This window comes from Puma concolor, chromosome D2, assembly GCF_028749965.1.
Source record: "Puma concolor isolate L17-30 chromosome D2, mPumCon1.1.hap2, whole genome shotgun sequence".
In the NCBI taxonomy this organism is placed as follows: domain Eukaryota; kingdom Metazoa; phylum Chordata; class Mammalia; order Carnivora; family Felidae; genus Puma; species Puma concolor.
In genome coordinates, this window is record NC_141677.1 from 6,426,174 (window position 1) to 6,446,475 (window position 20,302).

General features: G+C 42.3%; 1 protein-coding gene across 3 annotated transcripts in view; it reads left to right on the plus strand.

The window, feature by feature from the left end:
- Window positions 1–8,103, plus strand: part of A1CF (APOBEC1 complementation factor) — a 75,008-nt gene extending 66,905 nt beyond the window's left edge. For 2 of the 3 annotated variants that reach the window (XM_086679496.1, XM_086679498.1), the window contains 4 exons: window positions 814–1,019; window positions 3,441–3,577; window positions 4,538–4,680; window positions 7,873–8,103. In XM_086679496.1, the coding sequence (XP_086535622.1) occupies window positions 814–1,019; window positions 3,441–3,577; window positions 4,538–4,680; window positions 7,873–8,024 (638 nt within the window). In that variant the 3' untranslated portion in view covers window positions 8,025–8,103. The remainder of the gene's footprint in view (window positions 1–813; window positions 1,020–3,440; window positions 3,578–4,537; window positions 4,681–7,872) is intronic. The other variant, XM_086679497.1, reaches the window with a different exon arrangement.
- The last annotated feature ends 12,199 nt before the right edge of the window (window positions 8,104–20,302 follow it).

The following is a 20,302-nucleotide window of genomic DNA, read 5'->3' on the forward strand; positions in this document are numbered from 1 at the left end:
ATACATTTGTAATCTGAAATCATATTATTAAATAATGCATACGTTAAATATAAATTGGCAACCAGTTGTAATGTAGGAAAAAAACAAACTCCACTCCAAGGGAAAAAAAATACCTTATAACAAGAAAGGAAATCAATGAATGAGATTCATGGATGAAGGGTAATCAATTTAATTTTTTTATCAACTTTATGCCATCAGTAGGAAATCAAAGTGGCAACACAGCAAAACAAAAAATCAAAAGGAATCTATTAATGAAACTCAATGGGAATTTAAGCCTCACATTGACAGGCCATGAAACAGAAAATAGTGAACTTAAAAACCGTTTTCTCAATGTTCCATTTCCCGACCGATCACTGGGGACGGAACTATTGGGGAAGCTAGAATTCATTTCTGATTTCCTGATCGAAGATAAAAATGCAACTCTTATTTTAATACATGTGGTCATAACACGCTGGGATCTTGAAATAAATGCCTTCCCAACATTTATTAGCCTATAGAAAAATATCAACAAAAGGTTAACTGCAGACAGAAGTTGCAAAATTTTTCTCTGTACCAAAGTTTTAAAGTTGCTCGTGTACTTAGTGATGATAGCTTTGATAGGATTGCTTTCTTCCCCAGTCAAAAAGAAAACACAAAAACACACCTGTGGCGACTCCTACCTTTTGTTGAGTTTCATTACATCAGAATCCTAGAGTTTTCTGTGCATCGTCAGGGCGGTAATCAATGGGACTTGGGCTAACTTTTCCATTTCAGTAAGATTCAGGGTGATTTTCTGGTGGTTTGATTCAGTTTAATGCCTTCTTACATTCCTAGAAATTTACATGAATGTACCTGTAGGGGCTGCGGGAGTAAGAAGACTAGGTGGCCGTGGCTATTTGACCTACACAGGCCTGGGTCGTGGATACCAGGTCAAGGGAGACAAGACAGAAGACAAACTCTACGACCTTTTACCTGGGATGGAGCTCACCCCAATGAATCCTGTCACTTTAAAACCCCAGGGAATTAAACTTGCTCCCCAGGTAGGTAATGTTATTCCGGAGATAGTTTCCTTAAGTTAGGCCAAAGACCTTCGTACACCTTTTGTCAAATGATTTGACTTGATCCCTACTTGGGCCACTGCTCGTTTTGTTTTGTTTACATAGATAAAGTGGCCAATCGACACAATGAGAGAATGCCCCGCCATTGAGTGTCACTGTCCCATTTCACTCTTCTTCTTAAAAATGAAGTTTGACACCCTAAATAATCTGAACAACTGGAAAACGAAGATCCTACTAAGAATTATTAACCAATACCTTAAATGCAAATAAAGTGCAGCAAAGACCCTGACTCAAAATAAATGCCTACTGTGTGGGAGTAGGCTAATGGAGAGTATTTGTGACAGGGAATGAATAGACCACTCTTATGTGCCAATAAAGGACATCCTTTATTGGAAACACTGTGGGGTTCTTTAATGTTTATTTATTTTTGAGACAGAGAATGAGAGAGAGAGAGAGAGAGAGAGAGAGAGAGAGAGAGAGAGAGAGAGACAGAGGTGAGTGGAAGAGGGGCAGGGAGAGAAGGAGACACAGAATCCAAAGCAGGCTCCAAGCTCTGAGCTATCAGCACAGAGCCCGATGCGGGTTTGAACCCACAAACCGTGAGATCGTGACCTGAGCCAAAGTTGGACACCTAACCTACTGAGCCACCCAGACGCCCCAGAAACACTATGTTTAAGAGATAAAAACCATGCTGCCGATGGTGATATCATTACCCATATTAACTATGAGATGCCATCACTCCTATCCAATTAAGTCTGCTACAATAATTATAGTTGGGCAGTGATTATGGGGAATTTTTAATGCTCTCATTCCACAGCTCCATGTTTCTGCTTGAGGCTGTGGTTTTTATTATTGGAAAATTAAAAGTTATAAAAGCTGTTCCAGTATGGAAAATGGATTAACAGGGGTAAAAATAAAACAAAACAGGATGTGTTAACCCTTAGCCCGTGGGTGTGCAGTACCTCTGATGGTCTCCCTGTAGAGACACTGGCTAAGGAACCAGTAACCGGTTGTTCAGAGGTACAGTCTGTGGACCCTAAAGGAAACATTCCTACTCCAGGCCCAAAGGTATAAGCCCCCAAGTTAATGGAAGTAGGCCTTATGATTGCAAGCAAATGGAAAACTTGGTTTTCTAACAGCTCATCCTGAGTACTATTTTTGCAGGATTGATGGTTGTCTTACACATCCACATTAGTTCATCTAAGGTTGCTGCTATCCTTACCCAGGCATTAAAAATAAAGATGCCTATCAGAGTGGTAAACAGCAACCATTTATTTATTCAAAAGCCATTTATTGGCCATGTATCATGCACCACGTATTGCGTTAGGTGCTGGGGATGGGAAAGAGAATATAATACGGTCTTTGCCATCAAAACTCATATGGCAATCCAGTAAGAGACAGCTGACACATAAGCCAATTAATTGTAATAAAATTAATTGTAATAAAATCATGATGAAGCCTTGCTCAGAAAACACTAAAGCTTGTCATCCAATCTATCTTGGGTTAAAATTTAAAATAAGGCACCTTATTAAAGAACTAAGATACTTGGAAATCTTTTAAGAAAATAAAAAATAGTAATTGTTATAAATTCCATGTCATAGTTCTATGAGCTGTCATAGCGTGAGGGACAATCTCTCCTTCTTGTATTCAACCCAGATCAGAAGTTGGTCGTGGTTTATAGTAATATGTGAGGAACCATCTCTAGCAACTAACGAAAGTTCTTTAATTTGTCTCTGAATCTCTACAACTACAGCTTAGACACTGAAGGCTGTGCCAACCCAAACCAACAGAGTTGGAACCTTAACAGTTCCACGGTGGAGTCACGAACGCCCACCAGGAGCAGAGAGACAAGGACTGTCCCGTACAGTCAGCAGTTGTAATCCCAGTAACTAGTAACCCATTAAACTTTTTACCTTGATTTTTACGAAAATGTAAAGTTAAAACCCTATGACAAACGACATGAAGTAGGAATATATTCTTAGGTTATTTTCTCTAAACCGCTGTAGACAGAAGGATTGAGGGTAATGAGGAAATCCAGCCACACAGTGCTGAAATGTCAGTTTTTCTTTAATGGAATAAATACATCCAACAAATCATAGAATTAAGCTATGGGTAAAAAAAAAAAGAAGAAGAAAAAGTTACGGCTAATGGACTGAACTAAAAACATATGAGAATAAATGGCGTGAAACGATTTTTGTGAATTAATAGATGTAACATTTTAAATGGAGTTCAAGTTGAGTTCGTCTTAAAATTGTATGAGTCATTAAACCATGTGGCATTTTATATTTTCTTACATTAGCTTCAACACTGAAGATTAGAGTTTAAAACCCTGAAAGCTGATGAAATAGTGCAAATACGACAATTGGAAGGAAAATCACTTTTTTTTTGTTTTAACTCTCATAGATATTAGAAGAAATTTGTCAGAAAAATAACTGGGGACAACCGGTATATCAGCTGCACTCGGCCATTGGACAAGATCAACGGCAACTATTCTTATACAAAATAACCATTCCTGCCCTGGCCAGCCAGAATCCTGCCATGTGCGTAACATCTCCAAATTCCTAATTTTCTAAGATTTTTAGAGTAAGAGTCTCCAGTAAATTGAGTGTATTTTGTCACTATCTTTTTTTGAAAATGTTTATTTATTTTGAGAGAGACAGAAGGTGTGTGTGAGCAGGAGAGGGGCAGAAAGAGAGAGAGAGAGAGAGAGAGAATCCCAAGCAGGCTCCATGTGGTCAGCACAGAGCCTGACATGGGGCTTGATCCCACGAACTGTGAGATCACGACCTGAGCCGACGTCAAGATTTGGACGCTGAACCCACTAGGCAACTCAGGTGCCCCTACGTTGTCACTATCTATATAAGCTAAATATTTCAGTCTACTGCCTACTCAATTTTCATTAAATGCAAACGTCCAGTCGTATAGGGGGACGGAGGTGCCAGCCTCTCAAAGGCCCCACGTTTCAAACAGACGATGAAGACTGCATAGCATCATCCACCAATGAGAAAGTGCAGATGTAAAATGTAACGGAAATGAATACTGTCGCCCGTCTTTTACCTGTGCAGCGTTCAGGCTGAGCCATGGGAAATCACCGCGTTGTACATCATGACACCGTGCGCAGTCACTTAAATTTTGGATTAAAGATCCTCTCTGGGAGTGGGTATCCCCGCCTCAAGCCCGTGTGTCTGCACGTTTTAGGAACTTTCCTGGTTCACATGCGCAGTAGAGCAGCCATGCGGTGTGTTAGGCGTGTGCCCCAGGAATGTCGTATCCACCGCTGAGGTCCTGGGTCAGGTCACAAATCTCCCTGCACACACACACACACACACACACACACACACACACACGTAAAGTCTTAAATGCAAGGAGAATGAAAACCACGCACACAAAACCCCACTACCCGCTCATCTGCAAACACTAACAGCGACAGAGCTTTGCTCCCATCTCAGCCCTCAGCACCCCAAATTTAAATGCCTACCCCGACTGGATATGTCTTGCAGCCACCCCTTCACGCCTCCGAAGCTAAGTGCCTACGTGGACGAAGCCAAGACCTACGCGGCAGAGCACACCCTCCACACCCTGGGCATCCCCACCGACGGGGCCGAGGCCCCCACCGCCCCCACAGCCGCCGCTGCTTTCCCAGGTACGGAAAATTGTGCCGGACACGGCAGCCCACCCAGCGTGTTTGGGAAACCCTCCCTTGGGGCCATGGACCCTTAGAGCTCTTTATGACCCCCACCCCCCCCACCCACAAGAAATCTGACTTACACCATCTGTGACCAAAGACACTCTCCAGGTGAGTGAACCATCCAGGTAGGACAGAGAGGAGTGAGGGGGAAGGGGGGGGAGGAGCGGGAGCGAGGCTCCGCTCAGCTTGAGTAGCAGCGTGATCTCGAAAGAGCCAGCCTCTGCATCTGGTCGGCTTGGGTTTTCACTTTTAGTGAGAGAGGTTGGAACTGCCTATTAAGAGTTGATGTTCACTCGAACGCTCAGGGCACGCCAAGTGCTCACCTAAATGCTCCACATGCTTTATGTTATATCAGTGACGCTCAGGCCCCCGCAAGAGGTAGGTTGTGGCATAATGCCCATTGTGAGCTGAAGGAACCAAGGACAGGGATGATGAAGTAATTTGGCCACGGTCAACTGGCTTTTAAGGAGCCCTTGGAGTATCTGCACTTTTCTCATCTTCAACTCAACTTGACTTTCATTGCTTTGCTTTCTGGAAGAATCGTGTAGACCACGCATTTCTTAAGTTATTTTAGGTCAAAAACTCTGTGTGCAAGAGAGAGTCAGAGACAGATCGAGATCCTTTCAATATGTGGATAATCAGCCCTCATTTTATCTGCTCCATAATTTTGGTCTGGAGCACACTGTTTGCTCAGAATAAAGCCTGTCTGTACATCGACACGCCTCCAGGGTCACATTTAAAAGACTTTTCCCCATTCATTATGTACCTACAACCAATGCTAACAATTAAAAAGTGAACCCTCTAGAGATTCAAAGACACCAGACGACAAATTTGTCCTGGAAATTTTTCCTTAACAGTTAGGTTGAGTAACTCCATTCAGTTTTAGCAAATAAAAGTTCATTTCTTTTGAAGAAATTGGTCATGAGTCACTGCATTGGCATACCTCCCTTAAAACAAATTAAGAGATCTGACTGGACCCAGAAATAGGGCATTTCTGTCAACCCATGCATTCATTCGTATATTGGGCACGTACAGGCGTGAGAACTGTCTGTTGCTCACGAACATAACACCTGGGCCCATTCTGATTTTCTTTTGTTTCTCAAAAGTTGCGAATGTGTTTTCCATTCTGGCAAGCAAGGTTGCAACTGGTGAATGTGACCTCAATGCCAGCTTTGTTCTGTAGAACGTGGAGAAGACGTGTGGCGTGCCCCCACGAGGTTGCCAAGACCACAGCTGCCAATGCACAGGGCAGGTCCCCTGGGCTGCGCTGGGGCCATCAGGCCTGTGCTCGCTTCCCACACAACAGGGTGTTGACATGTCAGTCTCCTGGGGGTCCTGTGCCATGGCTTCTCGGTTCTGGGAGAAGGTTCAGCCCCTGTCTTGTGGACAGCTGCACCCCAAAGCCACTTAAATAATGTACTGTAAAAACAAATGAGCCACTGTCAGAATTTTCTAGTTGCACATGGCAAAAGATTTGCTTTTACCTAAGAACGTTTGCTCTTGTCCTCACTTTTGTTTGCTCCCACAAGAAGTAAAAAATATTTAGGGCATGAGAGTTGTCTTGGGGACGCCTGAGAATCTGAGAGCCTCTCTTATAACTTTGCTGTGGAGTCAAGCAAAGAATAATGGGTCACAAGGGAAGAATCTGTTTAAATTCCAAATACTCTTGCACTTGGGAAATTAGCCAAGTTGAAGAAGACAATTCAAAATCCCTAAAATAGAATCTACACCACACACACGCATGCACACATGCACACGCTCTCTTCACACATGTGTATTTCTTACTCACTTATTTAGAAATACTATTTCCAAAGTCAGGGAAGTAATCGGTAACACATTTCTCATCTCGTTGGAAAACAGACCGAACTTCAGTCGTGCCTTAGTCAGCATTACTGGCCAAAGTGTTCAAGCCAAGGAGTGGATTTAATTTTTAAAAAAACAGTCCAGCCAGTTTCCTGCCATCACTTCCTGAGAAGCCACCAGAAAGAAATCAATGTGTCTGGGGTTGGGATGACGGCCACGGCACATAAACCAAATGGGTTTTTTCTTTTTCTTTTCTTTTTCTTTTTTTTCAGGTCCCCGTTTGTTGCTTAAGTATATTTTTCCCTTTTTCTTGTCACCTGCACACTTTTTGGGTCGTCTCAGAAACGGTTTAATTTTGATCTAAAACGTTAACAGGGAAACATTGCTTTTAGGTAATAGCTGTTAGGCCCTTTTCTCTAAACGTGGATGTCAATCAGCCAGACGTGATATTAATGTGACTGCCCGTGATGGCCTCCTCACCACTCAAACCCCTTAGTTGTCTGAGGGTGAGGACAAGCATCGTGGCCTCTAGACAGCTTGCTGGTGAGGCAAGATGATCTTTGCCCTTCACGGTCGGGTCTAAATGTAAACGGTCCATGTATTTGCTTTTACGGTGCTACGTAGAAATACACGAAAACGCTCAGTATTTTTTCTACCGGTCTACCTACTCCCTATACGTCCTTCTTGGGCAAAAGCAATGAGTTTTTAACATTTCACTCAGATGGGGGTGGGGGCCCAAAATCAGACCCACAGAGCCCCCACTCCTCCGGCCTGCCAACCTCTCAATCACCTCTCCTCCTTTGTAAATTCTGCGCCCCTCTGATAAAGACCCAAGTCTCAAGTGTAATTAACTCAGCATCCTGTTAAGTTTCTGTCTCTCGGACTCCATCTCTGGTGTTTCCGATTCTGCAAGCATGAAGTGGATCGGGCACACATAGTTGACCTCACTTCGAGGAACACTGTCCCCTAAGTCACTGAGTCTAGATATTGTGTCTCCTGAGTTCCCTTTTTAATTTTTTTTAATGTGGATTTGTGAGAGAGAGAGAGAGTGGGGGAGGGGCAGAGGGAAGGGGGACAGAGGATCCAAAGCAGGCTCTGGGCTGACAGCAGACAGCCTGGCGCGGGACTTGAGCTCACACACCGCGAGGTCAAGAGCGGAGCCCAAGTCGGACGCGTAACCGACTGAGCCACCCGGGTGCCCCAGGAGTTCACTTTTTTAGAGGGACGTATTAAACTTTTGGCTTTAAGTGACATCAGACTTTCATATCCCAAAAAGAAGACAGTTAACCAAAAGGGAGGACACCCGGATGCCTTCGCTGAAGCTCTCTCTGCCTCCTTCTCCAGGATACGCTGTCCCTAACGCAAGTGCACCTGTGTCCGCGGCCCAGCTCAAGCAAGCGGTGACCCTTGGACAAGACTTAGCAGCATATACGACGTATGAGGTCTACCCCACTTTTGCAGTGACTGCCCGAGGGGATGGATATGGAGCCTTCTGAAGATATCTTTCTTTTAACTTAAGAATAAGACACACACAACTCTATCTGGAAGAAATAAACCTCTCACTCAGTTTCCTTACGATCACAAGTAATACTTTTCCTAAAGCGATGCCTTGCCCGAGACTGGTTAGTGTATACTAATTGTAGAATCATGATAGGAGGCTGTATTCCCAGTGAAATCAAATGTCAAGCGGGCCTTTGTCTAACAGAAAGCTAAAGAACCATTGCCCCAACAGTCGTTTCTCCCAGGCTCCTGAGGGACCTGGTGACGGGTTTCTGAACCCTGACAGTGTAAAGAGAGACCTATTAACCAGCAAGCGTTCAGGGGTCAGCAGACCTGGGCCAGAAACAACAAAGAGAGCCATGTGAATTCCAGAGTCTTCACCTGGGCTCACAGCTGCTTCTGTGACACAGAGAGTCACAAACAGGCAGGGTGGGGGCAGGGGAGGACGCTCTTTGAAAGGCGTTCGCATTGCCTACCGCGTGGGGTATGCTACCTCTGAGGTATGCTACCTCAGGCTGGGGTCCGTGAAAGACTGCCCAAGGTCTGATGGGGTCAGCATCACTTCCGTCCAAAAAGTGCCCCGGGTCAGTCTGTCCTAGGTCAGCATCTTCGTGGCCCCCTCGACCCCTGGGGACCTCGTGGAAGTCAGCGTGATGTGCTGCAGGTAACGATAAAATGAATCCGGGCCCACTGTTTACTAAACTCATCGGCCCGCACCTCTCCTTCCCTGGAACCCCCATCCTTGCCAATGGTCCCCCAACACAGTAATCACCCCAGCGTAAAAGGACTTCTCCTTGTAAACTTTTCGCTTGTTCACATTGATTTGTTTTCATATCTGTCTCACGTGGCTCGTGCCTAATACCATAAAAAGGCACATCAGATCTACCGATCATCACTTGTGATGCTTTTTCCTACTCAGCAAAGGGGCTGTGAAGTCTTTTCAAACAGAGGAGTGAAGATCCACTCTCATTTCTTTGGACTTTTTGCAGCATCCAGTCCACCGTCCGGCATTCAGAGACTGTTATATTGACGTGGGGTCAGCCTTGGACTGTCTCACCCACTCGCATGAAATCTGCCCAGAAATCCTCTACCTTTCCTCCCTTCTGTTTTCAACAAGTATCGGACAGCTTTACCGTGTCTGAGCCCTTTGGTCTTGAACTCAGCACAGAAACCTTACGCCCACCACTGCCGATTGATCAGAAGCTGATTCTTAGACACCCAGCCAGGGTGCTGTTTACCAAAATCCTCGAGGGCTTCAGGCCTCTCTCCAGGAACATCTTCTAGGGATACGGGTGCTACAAAAAACCAGGATGGAGGGAGCAGAAAGCTCTACTTTCTTGCCATACATGTAAATGACTGCGTCTGTATCAAAATAGAAATAACCCAGGTCTGAACTCCAAACACCTATCACTACTGTTTCAGTCTCATTAGTGGTTTAAGACCTACAGTACCAGAATTTCCATTTAAAAAAATCCTTTGGCCCTGGTAAAAATTCTACAGGACTCAAAGGAAGACATACACATGAAAACATAGAACCATTGGTCAACTCTTGAATGGGATCCTGGGATCCAAAATCAGCCCAGATTCCAATCAAAATCAGCTAAATTCCAATAAGAGTTAAAAGTCCTCATAACCTTTCAGTTCTGTTAATTCTAATCAGGTATCAAAGGCCTCAAGGCTAAGCTCACTCTGAAAGACCCAGTGCTTTCAACTTTACATTTGGATCCTCATATTCCCTAGGATAGTGGCTCCCAAACTTAACTGCACATCAGAAACACCCGGAAGGCTTTTCAGAATGCCTTTACCAAGATGGCGCCTCATATGGATTACATTAGAATACCACGGGGTGATATTCTCGGTACTTTTTAAAAATCTCAGGTGATTTCAATGTGCAACTAACTTTGGGAATGGCCATAATCTTTCCATTTCAACCCTGTCTTCAACCCTTAATGTCTTCCTTTTTTATTTCTTTTTCATTAAATAGAAAAATGCAAGAAAAATTTCTCTAAATAGCCAAATCATATTTTTACACATATTCGTCTCATAAAAAGTACAAATTTGAATATAATTCATACTGGCTTCAAACTAACTTTTGGACCAAACTACTTTTTAAAATGAGGAAGTGAAAAATTCCTCCATAAGCAATTTTGAGGTCCAAATCTACATTCCCGGACAGACCTGCTTTTATACTCAAAAAGAATAATTACATTGAGGCAGGCAAATTCCCACTGAGTCCAAAAAAGCATTCCAAACTCCAAGAGCAAAAGTTTTAATGTTCTTTAAAATCTCTGGAAATAGAAAAGATTCCTTCTACATGTCTCATCAATGCAAAATAGAAGGTTTCATCCAGAGGAGTTTTAAATTTAATCAAAATGAACAGTTAGTTAACCACAGGAATCTTTTTATGAGAAAAATCATTATTCTGGGTGAAATCATAGTGAGTTTTTTAACGGCTAAGAAGAGAAGCCTAAACATACAAAAATAGCAAAGTATCGAGAATTGCCACTTGAACACCAAGGAAACACAGGTATTCGTACATTTACCTCGTAAGGATGGATTGTATTCAAGCGAGTAACTATGGTTTTACTTTTTGCTGAAATTTTACTTCATTCTAGTAAAATCGAGAGAATACTTTGAATTCCATTAGAACCCATTCGTAGAAAGTATCAATGTGTCTGTAGTGCCATATGTATTGACTTTGCCCAAATTGAGTCGTGTAGAACAGCTCCAGCTATAATGAGTTTGGAACTTTAAAAAAATGAGATGTTTAAAAATCAAGTGTGGGACCACAGGTTTACTTCACATGATGTTGATGTTTTTGGACGTCAGAAATTAGCACCTGTTTAATACCTATTGTACCTTGTGCATCAAATCTATTTTTTGTTACTTCTTGCTTTCTTATTTCCTACAAAAGACTCTTCACAGAAGAAACTAATATGAGTAAACCAACCAAATGATAACAGAGTACCAAACCAATCATATAGGAGCATCTAGTAAATTAGAATCGAGTTTCTAAATTTTAGTACTTAATAGCTTAGTGAAAATTAAAATTAACCACCGTTACTCACGAGAAATGGTACAGTAGTGAGATTAGATATCTATTCTCTTACCCGTAAGAGTGCTGCTTACGGCACTCCAATTGCTATATTTCTCTCCCACCCCATTACTGTAACTAGAAGACCATCTTTACCTGTAGCAAGATACAGTTTTCCTACATAGCCAGTTCTTGCCTCCCACCTGTGCCCAAACCTGGTATCATGCCAGACCACACTGTGTTGGCGTAAAAGCACCCAAAATGCTGCTAGAAAGCTACCTCATGTTAAAAAAAACATTGACTTCAAAAAATATCTAACAAACCACAGGTCCTGGACTTTTTAATGGTGAATGGAGATCAAATTATAGCTATGTATTAATAGCTATGTAATTTAATAGCTATTATGGCTATGTAATCATTATGCAGGAAATTAGGTTTAGTTTTACCTAAAAGTTTTTGTAAACACAACCTCCCATTCACCTGGATTAGCTTTTCAGGCGCCCCCACAATATGTTTTAAATGACTGTTTTCTAGTTCTGCCTTGGACAACTGGGTCACAGTTTGAATCCATGGGGACAGGGAGATTCTCCAGGGTGGCTTTTCAAGAAGAAGAGTCAGTAAAGACAGTATTTGGAGTAAATTGTTTTTGTATCCAAAGCTACAAAGTTTGATAAAATATAGTAATGTTGCGTAGCTCCAGGACCAGCCAAGATTTCCCCCAAATAACTTACAACTAACAGTGAGCAGTGTGCCCCAGGGTTCACACAAGGCCATGGTCATTCATCGCCTCCTTGACTTCATTCGTACAGTAATACCCAGGAGACGAAACAACTTATATCTTTTACATCTTGGGGACACATTTTTACCTATATATAAATACCTCTGTCCAAGACAAAACCGAGCTTCAAGTATGACACTTACAGTAAACTTTGTGGTAAATACTTTTACAAGAAAACATTAACGGCAAAATTTGAGAATTTCAATGGACTTCTTGGAAGACAGAGAAACTAGGGACCCAATATTCCTACCTGACATGGAATAGTTACCTACTGCTTTTTGTTGAACTGATCACCAAATATGATGTTGAAATTCTACTTCATTCTAGTGACATCTTGAAAATGCTTCAAGCTTTATAAGAACATAGTTATAGAAAATGTCATGTATCCACCAGGATCGATGTTTGTCTTTGCCAATGTTAGGACAAAGCCAAGCATGTCCTGCTCAAATGAGTAAAACCATCAGAGAAATGAGACTTTCTGACCTCCATGCCAGATCGCTTTGCTTATGGGGTAGAATATACAAAAACTTTTCTCAACAGAAAATTCATACAGAATATTCTACCAAATTCTACAGAAAATTCTACAGAGAATGTCCATTTTACAAGCCAGGTTTTTCTTACAGTATTTCTACAGGAAGTAGAGTGTGTGAGTTTAATAGGGAGAACAGTGCGTATCTTGAACACATACACTCACTGATGGGAGAATGTGAACTTTAGGCATTCCCAGGTCACCTCAGTTTTGTAGAAAAGAGAAAAAGAAAGCCTTATACTTCAGCTAATAGTGAAAAGAAACTGGTAAACAATCTGGAAGTGAAAAATAATTCACTCATTTGCCTGGAAACCAGAAGCCCCCATTCATTCGAACATGCCTGGAATGAGATCTAGAACCCTTCTACACCTCCTTCCTCCCACTGTTCTCCCATTTGGGGAGAGAAATCAAGAAGAATATTCCTTGCATTCTCCTTACTTTGTCTAAGGGAAGGGGAGGTGCCAAGAAACAGCACTTTAAAGAAAATAAGCTGCCTTCAGAGACTTCTTGGAGACTGAAGAACATCAACCCCACTCGGAGTTAACTATGTCCCTCTGGGATGACAGTATGTTCTGTTTGCCAGGACAGCCCTGTTTATCAATATTAACAATAACCCTTCAGACTCACAAATGTGTCCCAGTTTAGACAACAAATTATACAGTGACCTCATCTTGTTGGTTCCTTTTCTTTTCTTGTCGTTCCTTTTTTTTTTTTTTTTTAATCTTATAGAATTGGCTTTATCCTCTCCAGAATAGGTGCACGTTAAAGGAAAATGCCCAACTGACTTCTTTCTGACCGAGGTAGAAGCAGAGAGAAAGCGAGAGAAACGTGTCATCCTCTCATTTATGATTACCCTCAATCCACTCCCCACCCAGTGACCCCACCACCAACCCCTTTCTGGTCCTGGTCGTCCTCCCCAAGCCCCTGGGCTCTGGGTCCTGAGCTCTGCCACTGGGGCCAGATGGGACAGGGAACAAGATGACAGGTAGGGCATTGGGAGGGTTTTGGAGGATTTGGCAGTTCCTTTCTTCCTTAAACCAAGCTCCTTATGCTGCACACCAGGAAGGGCTTCCAACGTCAGCCTTCCTCATAAAAGGCACGCTGCTTTTTCCCTTCCATGTTTTACAGATTTGCTCAAATATCTGCCTCTCACGTCGACATTACTGTTGCTCATGAACTATCCTCATATAATCTCATATAAAGTGTTGAATATTTCTTAATGGAGAAGAATATTGACAGATACTTTCCTTTTTATAGAACTTCCTTTTACTCTCTCATTATTTTCTTCGCTGATAGTAAGAATTAAACAAATTATAATCTCTATTGCTATAAACCAGAGGCCTCTATTTCATAGAATGGATGATTCGTCTGTATTTATTATGCACCTTCTCCTCTGCCGGAAACTATGAACGGGTGTGTGTGTATTTCCACAGCACAGTACACGGTCCCGTGACGCATCCTGTGCATTTTCACAAACTGAGTGTAATTGCACTGAAGTTCACCAGTTGGTAGCTTTTTTCACTTAGTCGGAATCCCCCAAATTAAATCAACCCTGTTCTCAATTTTAAGTTTCAGCCATTAGCGTCAAATACAAGGTGGGTGCTGTAAGCCTTGGCAAAGATGACTTTCACCCTCGACCTGTTATTATTGCGATTTAAGTAAAATGAGTTTTCAAAGCTCTTTCCCGGGAGAAATAGCAAAGATAGTGCAAAAAACAAGAGGAAACAATCTTCGTTAGCAGGGCAGATTTAAAACAGACGTCAGCAAGGGCATCTGGCTATCTTAGTCAGTGAAACACATGATTCTTGATCTCAGGGTTGTGAGTTCAAGCCCCACTTTGGGTGCAGAAATTACTTAAAAAATAGAATCTTAAAAAAAAAAAAACAGGGGCGCCTGGGTGGCGCAGTCGGTTAAGCGTCCGACTTCAGCCAGGTCACGATCTCGCGGTCCGGGAGTTCGAGCCCCGCGTCGGGCTCTGGGCTGATGGCTCGGAGCCTGGAGCCTGTTTCCGATTCTGTGTCTCCCTCTCTCTCTGCCCCTCCCCCGTTCATGCTCTGTCTCTCTCTGTCCCAAAAATAAATAAACGTTGAAAAAAAAATTAAAAAAAAAGAAGAGTTCTAGTTGCTGCACATCCTCACCAGCACATGACACGGGCAGTTTTATAAAACACAAAACAAAACAAAAACACATGTTTTGAAACGTGGAATTGCCAAGTTCACCCACTGATTTATGATGTTAAAGAACAGGTAGCCAGACTTTGTTATTCACTTGAAAACAGTTTGTTATTAAGTATTTCTGGATTCTAAACATACTCGTGTTTAGACAATTCAAAAACCTTTTGAACAAGCCTGAGCTACACCTATATGGTTTGCAAGAAATGATTTGCAATGCAGGATACATGCTCTTTTCAAACGGCAATTTTATTTTGAAATTTGGGACTTTTTCCTGTAATTCCTAAGAGATTTGGGGGATCTTGGGACAAGAGCCGCAGATGAGTCTCTTTACATCAATCCATCATTATCACTGGTTTAAATATTTAGTGTAATTATTGGTGTTTTTGTTTCTATTCCTTCCCGAGTTCTTGCTTTCTCATTTCTCTGACTGCATTACAGCCAGACATCGTTACCTCCTCCCAACAAAGAGAACGCCGTCAGCAAGCTGTGTTTCTAGTTTCCAGGTGTTACACAACCTCTTGCTTCTTTTCCTTTTTGGTACTATCGACCTGATTTATGTGACGTTAGTTAGCTGAGGTACCAAAGAAAAGGAGAAACAGAAACAGTATTAAAGAATGTGCATAGAGCGCTTGTTTTTGTACTTTGAGTACCATATCCTATAGGACCCGGGTCTATCTGAATATACTAAGTAAAATGACAACATCCATTCATCAGGACAGTGATCATTGGCTTCGAAGATGTAAATGCAACGGAGCCGGTGCCTTACAATCGTGAATGACAGGAACTAAGAAGTAATGCAGTATTGTGACGACTAGTGTACCTTCAAGATGACAAGATGATTTCGATTGAATTTTCATGTAACCTCATAAAGTTTTAATAAGTACCAGCCTGAGTCGCCGATTTATTTTCTCTTTCCTGAAAACTACAGCTTTACTCTTCTTGAGTCAATACCTAAACAGTAATGACCTATAAAAGCAGGTGTCCTTTTGGTGATTTCCTTACATTTGCATCTCTGATACAAGTTCCCTCTGCTGCATCTTCTGAGGGTAAAGGGAACTTTCAACAATTAAGTGCATTATTTTCCGATCAATAAAGAAAACAAGAGAAATACCCAGAAACTACAAATGATAAGAAAACGTGACTCCAGAAAGGTCAGTGGGCTCTGAGGTCGACATTTGCCCTGGGGGCAGGTGCTGATCCCTAATGGAAAAGAACAGAGGTCACAAACTATCCTTCAAAGGCCAGATCCAGCTACCTGCTTTTTTTTTTTGTTGGTCCTTGAGCTAAGAACGGTTGTTATCTTTTTAAAGGACTGAGCCAAGACATTTTTTACACTTTAAAAGTTTGCTTAAATATAAAGGGAAAATCTGTGACAAGACCCTAGGTGGCCCACTGAGCCTAAAATAGTTACCATCTGTCCCTTTACGACAAGTTTGCCAACCCTGCCCTAAGCCAACACCGCGTATTTTGACTTTTGTTACAGGTAGCACCCCACTTCTAAGTACTAAATTCCAAATTAGCTGGGACTGGGTTTGCCTGCCAGTGACAGTATCCAAAATGGCAGCGGTTTAAATAAGGCAACAACTTGTTGTCACTGGCCCCAAAAGTCCCAAAAGTAGTACAAAGCTGGCAGAAGGCTTCACAGGGTTACGAACAAAAAGTCTTTCTTCTTGTCTCCTTACTTGTAGGATCTCCATCTCATGGTCTAAGATGATGGCACATACATCCCGGTAGAAGGAAAGAAGAAGATAGAAACAAGGAGAGGAAAGGACAGCTAAGCAGCTTTCCCTTAAGGAGATGCACTGGAAGTTGCCACGCTTCACGCTGGCTTACATCCCATTGGGCAGAGCTTAGGCACATGAGAGGATGTGAAATGTAGTCCTTATCTGGGCCACCATAAAGAGGTATTTTGCTATGAAAGAATGGAATGATGAACACTGAGGAGAACCAACAGAGCTTGCCACAAGTATTTACAACACAGGAAAGGTGTGAGGGTGAAACGAAGTATGGCACATGAGATCATCTGGCACTGGGCTTGGAACCCCTCCCTTCCCAAACGAAAGGGGAACTGTTCATTTAGCTCAGAATTTCTCGAAGTCTCGTAACCCGTTGAAGGTACATCTGTGGTGGGGATGGTTCCACGGGTCCCATCTTCACACCATTGTATAATCTTCTTCTGTAAAGACAGGCCGGAGCTGGCCATGACTGCCTCTAATGACTAGAATGTGGGACATCTCTTCTAAGATCAGGTTGTAACAGATGATGCTCCCCATCTCACTGGCCTCTCTCTTGGTCTCGCTCACTCACTCTGGTCAAGCCAGCTGCCACACCAGGAGCCGTGCTATGGAAAGGGCCGTGGGGCAGGGAACTGGAGGCAGCCTGCAGCCAACAGGCTGTGAACCAAGAGCTGCCCACAACTGCATGACTGGGCTTTGGAAGCAGGTCCTGCCTCAGTGGAGCCTTGACGGACCACAGCCGGGCCTAGCATAGCGATCACGGACGAGGAGAGAGTCTTGAAGCCCAGCACCGAGCTACGTTACACCAAGATGTCCACCCCACAGGAGTCATGAGATAATAAATGTATTTTAAATTTGCTAAGCTTCAGGATAATCTGCTGTGAACAGCAGATAATGGCTACAACAGCAAAAAAGCTATAAAGTTACAGCAAATGCCAATGTGTTTATCAGCAGAGTCACCGAGGCTCTTATGCAAAGTCAGAGGAACCAACCCAATTTTTTTAAGTTTTTATTTTAATTCCAGTTAGTTAAGATACAGTGTTAGACTAGTTTCAGGTGTATAATAGAGTCGTTCAACGTTGGCATGCATCACCCTGCGAAACCAACCCAATTTTTGAGCTTATGAATAACTTGCTGTTGTCAGTATGCAGGAGCATATGCTCGATGCTGAGGAGAATAAAAGCTAAGGAAGTTGTACATGCCTTGCAGGAGGTGCTCACAAATGCTGATGGGGTGGGAAGAAGAAAGGAAGGGAGGGAGGGATGAAGCGAGAGAGTAAAGGACCCAGGGAAGCAGAAGAGGAGGGAGGGACGGGAGGAGGGAGAGAAGGGAGGGAGGGAAGGAGGGAGAGAGGAAATGAAGAAGGGGAAGGGAAGGTATGGAAAGAGAAGGAAAGATATCAACTTACTTCTATTCTCACTGTATTTTCCTCTTTCCTCAGCAAGCCCATCTATCACTGCTTCAATGAAAGTATCTGGCCAAACATCAAACAGAGTCCACACAAGCCTTTCTGGCTCTGGTCTTCCAAATGCCTTAGCAATTCAAAGAATTTACAGGGTTTGGGGAGGAAGCGAAAGACCGGGAGAAAGTGATTTATGGTAGAGACAGAGTACCATGGAAAAGCGAGGGGAAGAAGGCACGCCCTCATCCCCCAAATAGAATGCGGACAGGGAGAGAGAGAAGAAAGAGATCTGAAAAACTAAGAATGCAGGGAATCTGGATTCATCCCCACTACTCTGTAGGACACCAGTGATTGTTGCACAATCTCAACAATGGAAGGACGAATGTGGGCGAGTTTTTGCTTGTACCTGTCCCCCCGGAGATGGGAGCTCAGGAAAAAATCAAGTTAGGTTACAGAAAAATAATTTTTTTCCTTTCATGCTTGCGTTTGTGTACTGATACCTGCTGTTCTGCCGTTCAGAGTCCAGTTCCACATAGTCCCAATTATTCTTTTTAATCCCATGCGAACTTGCAGAATGGCTAAGAGCACGGGCTTTGCAGCCAGTCAGAATGGAGTCTGCTCTACCAACTACCAACTGTTGGGAACATGGGAAAAACTTAATCTACTTGATTCTCTTTCCTCGTCCATTAAAGAGAAGCTACAATATCTCTTTCATAGGGTTATGATACGAATTTTTTGAGATAATGTACATTAGGATACTCATCACAGTGTTTGACATGGTAAGAACCAAATAAATAGAAGTCATTATCATTACAAAACTCTACACACAGGACATAGGACTCTGATGGAAATGTCTGGGTTCCCTTCTCTAAGGAACAAGTAAAAATCAGGCGCACAGACTTCTGGTGCTGTACAAACAAGCAATCCAACTGCGGTCGATTTCTCCCGCTGATGACAATAGAAAATTCTAGCAGGCAGCTTGAGGTGAAAAGTCAAAACTTGAAGATTGATCCATAATGATAGTGAGCTTTCCTGGTGGGTTTTGTTTTCTCCTTTATCTCTTAGGATTTAACCTCAGGGTAATGAAATTTTACAAGTATGAACACTAAAACGTCCAAGAGAAATCTCCTTTTCTGACCAGAGGCCCAAGAAAGGAAGAACCCAGCAGGGCGGGGGAGGGTGGAGGACTGTCTTTATTTTTTCCTTTTTTAGCCTCCTTTTCTCTCTCCCTGTCTTGCCCACCCCTGACCTCCTTGCAAGGGGGCAGCGGCAGTGGCAACAGCAGCACAGAGACCCCAGAGAAGATTCTAGTATCCAAGCAGAGGAGGAAGAGTGTGGAAAGAATCCTCATTTTCACTCTTTTCCCTTGCCACTTCACCCAGAGAGCAGACCCAGCCATGCAGAGCTGCATGAGAACACAGAAAGACAGAACTCTGAGAGAAACACATCCTGTTAGCCAAAGAGACCAGGCAAAGGAGTCCCAGGAGACAGAACATAAGAGAAATTTCAGAAAGTAGAGCGGGGAAGGGAAATTGCTAAATGTGTGTATTAATGGACATAAATTCCACTTTCACCCCAGGCTACACGTACTCAGAAAACAACAACAACAACAACAACAACAACAATAAAACTCAAAAAGACATGTTAAAGATCATGGCCAGGAATAAAGAAGTCTATTTCCTAATGATAAAGGAGCTAATTTGAAGAAGACAGAACAATCTTAAATGTTTGTACACTTAATAATAGAACTTCAAAATACATGAAGCAAAAACTGAGGGAATTAAAAGGAGAATAAAAAAATGCCTGATTATGGTTGGAGATTGGAATACTATTCTCAATAATTTATGAAGCAAATATTCCTTTCAAATGTACAAAGAATATTTACCAAGATAGACCTTATTTGGGGCCGTAAAAGAAATCTCAGAGAACTTCAAAGAATCCTAGCCATACAGAGTATATTCTGATCACAATAGAATCAAACTGAAAACCAGTAACAGAAAGACTATCTGGAAAAGGGTGCCTGGTTGGCTCAGTCAAAGAAAAAATTTAGAACATATGTTGAACTGAACGTAAAGGAAAACTCAGTATATCAAAATATCCGGGATACCACAAAGGAGTACTTATAGCACTAAATATATATATTAGAAAGAAAGTCTCAAATCTTTTTTTAATATAGAAAAAGAGGGCAAATGAAAACATGCAGAAGAAAAGAAATAATAAAGATGAGCATGAAAATCAATGAAATAAAACCCAGGAAAACAACAAAGAAAATCAATGAAACCAAAAGTTATTTCTTTGATAAATCAAAGATTAGTAAGATTAGTAAGCCTCCAGCCAAACTGATCAGAAAAAGAGGAGAAAAGACAACAAGTTACTAATACACCACACATTCTATAGACATTAAAAAGATAACAAAGGAAAATTATGAACAAATATGTTAAAAGAAATTGAGCAGTTTACAAAATGGGTAAGTTCCTTGAAAGACACAAATTGCCAAAGTCTAATCAAGAAGAAATAGATAGCATGAATAGTCCAATGGCTTTTAAACAAATTAAGCTTGTAGATAAAAACATCCCCACAAAGAAAGCATCATGTCTCAATGGCTATACTGATGAATTCTA